Here is a 4,397-nt window from a genome sequence, read left to right as displayed (position 1 = left end):
TAACTTTTATTATTCCATTAATAAATGAGTTTCTTGTTAAATATTATATGTACTAATTATTTATTTCTTAATGTCGTATTTCATTCGAGAAATAATCTCACTAAATACCACTCGAGCTTTAAAATTAACCATATAATTTTTCACTCTGGCATGTTTTCCTTACAAATTTCAATTATGGAAAACATGCAATCGTGAAAAATTATCGGTAATTTCAAAGCTCTCGTGGTATTACCCCCGAAAATTTCCGTCCCGCTGGATGGACTAGTAATAGAACAAAAAAGTAAGCTTGAGACAGTGTAAAAGTATCTAGACAACTAAAATATGCAATAAAAAAACGCGGTTACAATGCGATCTTTCTCCACTCATTCACGCCATTGCAGCTGCACTTTCGCAATAGAAATTTGATCTAAATAAATGAAAATATAATTTGGTTTTCCAGCAACACACGCGAAATGCGAAACAAGGCGGAAAAACAGCGTCGCGATCGGCTGAACGCCTTCATCAACGAGCTGGCCAAACTGATCCCACTGGTGGCCCGAAGTCAAAAACGCCTGGACAAAACCAGCATTCTTCGACTGGCTGCCACCCATTTGCGGATCTACCAAAGTAAGTCCGGCTGCACAAAAATGTCCACATTTTTGCTGATTAATCAATCATTTTCCAGCTTTGGTCAAGCGAAACGGCACGCCCCAGATGGATTTGCCGCCCCAAGTCGATCAGTTCCTTCTCGATCAGCTAATATGCGACGAAATGGGCAGCTTCATGCTCATTCTGAGCCCGGTGGGCAAAGTCATCTTCGTTTCGCACACGGTCGAGACCCTGTTAGGGCATCTGCAAGTGAGTCCTTTGCAGTAGGCCTGGGCAACACTGTGTTGAGTTGCGCTATTGAGTTGTTGCCGCTCTCTGAGTTAACGAGTTATAACTCATCGGTTAATGAGTTATAAGTGATTTATTAAAGCTTTAAGAGACCAGCGACTGGAATGTTCACATGTAAAAAAGGGTTATTGACTTTTTTCTGAGTAACGTAAGGTAGTAAATACCTTGTTCAAACAACTAAAAAAAGTCATCTAGATTTTCCCAGCAACAGAACTAAGTCCAAAAAAAGTCGACGAGTTTTTTTGTAAAATCAATCTTCATTTTTTGCCTAAAAGATTCAGTTTGGCAGTATTTTACAGAAAAAGTTCGGAAAACGCGGGTTTTCTGTTTAGAGACAGTGTTGTTCAGAAATATTGACCTAAAAGTGAAGAAACCCCAGTTTCCAAGAGTGTTCCCAATAAATGCTTATAAACTTTCGCTTTTTCAGTTCGGGGGAATATTTTTGGAAAGACCTAGAAATAATTATTAAGGTTTTGTCCATAATTCGAAGCTGCAAAAGTTCATCTAAAAATATTTGCAAGCGGTTAAGGACGCGAGTGTTCCAATGAAATTTATCTTATAATTTTTCACAGAAAATACCTGAAGGTTGCCAGTATTTTAAGTAAAACTAATGCGATTTTTGCGTAGAAAGAGTTGCTTAATAGAAACTTTGCTAAAACTGGAATCACCTGAAAATTTAAAGGAACTGTTAAAGTCTTCAGAGCAATGAGGGAGGCGAATTTTCCGAAAATTTTTTTGTACACTTTTGCACTCTGGTCGTTTTTTCAATATAGTTTTTCTTAACTACTTTCGCTAAAAAACTGAATAAAATTATTTGATTTTTGTGCCAAATTCGAAGCTAAAAAGGGTTTTCTAACGTTCTCTGCAAACCGATGAATGAGGCGAATTTTCTAGTAATTTTTGACGCAAAACACAATTATTGTTAAAAAAAGACGAAAGCTATCAGATAATAACGCTTTTTTGCGTTTTCGTTTAAAAACTTTGTTTTGTGATCGGTTTTGGAGAAAACATTAATGGTTGTCGGGAAAAATCGGTATGAATTATTTTCGTTTTTGTCCCCAATTTGGCACTGAAAAATGTTTTTGTAAAATTTTGACAAAGCCGTAAATTTACCTTGTAATTTTTCGTGTAAAAGTCCTCCAGGTCTTCAGTATTTTTAAGTGAAACTCTTCAAAATAGAGCGTTTTTGACTAGAAAGTGAAGCAAAAAAAATTCAGTCAAAACTAAAAAACCACATTTTTTAACAAACTCTACAGTCTTCAGAGGAATGGAGGTGGCAACATTTCCAAATAATCTGTTAGAAACTTTCGCTCATTCTGTTCGTTTTTTGATTTGAAAATTGTATGATTTTTGTTCCAAATTCGACGCTGCAAACGGAATTTTAAAACTTTTTACAAAGCGACGAAGAATTCAGATTGTTCAGAAAGATTGTCAGCATTTTGAAGGGAAACTTTAAGAAATTGAGCATACGGAAGAAAGAGTAACTAGGCTAAAACTGGAACATTCTGAAATCTGAAGACATTTTTAAAATATTATTAATAAATGGCCTTTAAAATAAATCCACAAAAGTCATCAACATTTTCCCAGCGTTACTGCGCGGGTGCGTTGGGTTGGCGCACCCGGCCATTTGCGCAGCACTGCGCCAACTCTTAAAAAATCGCTGAGTTACCCAGGCCTACTTTGCAGGCCGAATAAAATATGTCGGATTTTTTAATTTCCCTTTGCCATTTCCAGACTGATCTAATGGGCCAATCACTGTTCACGGTCACGGCCCTTGAGGACCACGAGAAGCTGCGCATGTATCTGACGGGCGATGGAGAGGTGAGTTTTTGCCAAAATTTAACTCACGCGATCGGGGGATTTTGGGGCAATTATCAGCAACGAAACTCTCGGTAGAAGATAATGACTCGCTAAAAAATCGCGCATTACTAGTGAGCCGCTAATTTTTTTAATGCGTATCTTTGATTGTTTGAAATTTCCGTATTTGCCAGCCAATTAGCACCCGAATGAATTTCAACGCTAATATCCGTGTTCCAGATGATGCCCGGCTGGAAAAAGTACTTTACGGTGAAGATAAAGCGAGCCGGCCCCAAATCGGAAACGCCCCAGTACGAATCGGTGCGAATGATGGGCGTCCATAAGAACCTTTTGGCTGGCAGGGAGAATGTGAACAACAATGAGGAGAACGGGCAGGGCTCCTGTTCATCTTCAACGTCGTCCCTACCAGCCGCAATGAACTCAGAAGTAAGTAACAGGCAAGTTAAACTAGTAGCAATTTATCTTCATGCCTCCCAACGCAAGGCTGCTTCAACATTATTCAGATCGCTTTGGTCGGACGGGGGTTTTTTTCGATCGCAAACAACATACCTTTCGACTTACTCTAAATGTCAGCTATACATAGCTGATAAACAGCCACCCAAATGCTGAGTATATTTCCGATTGACTGTTTACGAAAAACGCCGTTCCAGTGGTCAAAGATGCCAAACATTTGCATTCACAATGCGAATTGGAAAATATTTATTATCTAATATATGCAGGAAAAACAGCGCCACATTCCCCCCAGATGTAAACATGGTGTTCGATTCGCGCACTTTTCCCTGAGCTGCTGCATAAACACGGCGTATTTGGCGAAAAAATGCACTTGCAATTCTACGCTGCTGTATGAGCGAAGTTGCACGTCAATTGCAAAGTTCACGAATTCATAGAGAGGAAATTTCGCAATCGGTTTGATGAATTAAAATGCAAAGTTCGCACCAAACATCAGATGTTGTTGGTGCAAAAATCATCTAAATTACAAATTAGAGAAAATGTCTTTATGGTCTCGCAGCATTTGTTGGCCGATTTTGATTAACAGTTGCTCAAAACGCTTGAAAAGTTGCCAAGAATCCCGTTTTCCAGCCAAAGGATTGATCGGTTTCGGCCAAGTCCAAAAACACACTCACAATTTGCGTTTAGAACTAACCAAAATGCTCGGCAACTTTTCACTCGATTTTTCCAAATCAATCAAAATCCGTTTTATAATAATAATTCAAGAAGTTGGCGCCTCTAGACATAACGCTCTTCCCTCTTCATATAAAAGATCAATTGAATACTCACTTCACAGAGAAACTGTTGAATTGGAACACATGGACCTGCAAGTGGCCACCACGATCACCGGATCTGACGCCTCCGGATTTTTTCGTTGGCGAATGCTGCAAAATAAAATTTATCAAGAAGTCGTTTCAACCTGAGAACAAATTGATCAAAGAATGCATGAATGCCTTAAACCGTTACCACCGAAATAAAGAATGAACGTAGTTAACTAGCCACAAATAGTTTAATTTGAGTTATAGCTTAATATTTCATGTTTCCGAAGCGTTCTAATTGTTTTAAATAGTCAAGAATACAATTGCTAATAATCTACCAACTTTATTTAGTGAGAGTATTTAACTTTCTTTTATTCCCCTTTCCAATGGTGTCATTTCTTTTGCCACAATAATTATTTAAAAGAGTATTGGTGACAGAATTTATGATAATCTTTA

General features: G+C 38.1%; 1 protein-coding gene across 1 annotated transcript in view; it reads left to right on the top strand.

Annotated features, from left to right (window-relative positions):
* The window catches only part of LOC109541826 (aryl hydrocarbon receptor nuclear translocator-like protein 1), a 27,793-nt gene that overhangs the window by 18,082 nt on the left and 5,314 nt on the right, over positions 1 to 4,397 (top strand). The window contains exons 2-5 of the mRNA XM_048669997.1: positions 440 to 606; positions 665 to 837; positions 2,611 to 2,697; positions 2,914 to 3,120. Coding sequence (XP_048525954.1) covers positions 440 to 606; positions 665 to 837; positions 2,611 to 2,697; positions 2,914 to 3,120 — 634 coding nt within the window. The remainder of the gene's footprint in view (positions 1 to 439; positions 607 to 664; positions 838 to 2,610; positions 2,698 to 2,913; positions 3,121 to 4,397) is intronic.

Source organism: Dendroctonus ponderosae, unplaced genomic scaffold, assembly GCF_020466585.1.
Source record: "Dendroctonus ponderosae isolate FM_Combo_2020 unplaced genomic scaffold, Dpon_F_20191213v2 Dpon_F_20191213_9, whole genome shotgun sequence".
Lineage (NCBI taxonomy): Eukaryota > Metazoa > Arthropoda > Insecta > Coleoptera > Curculionidae > Dendroctonus > Dendroctonus ponderosae.
This window is presented reverse-complemented; position numbering and strand designations above follow the sequence as displayed.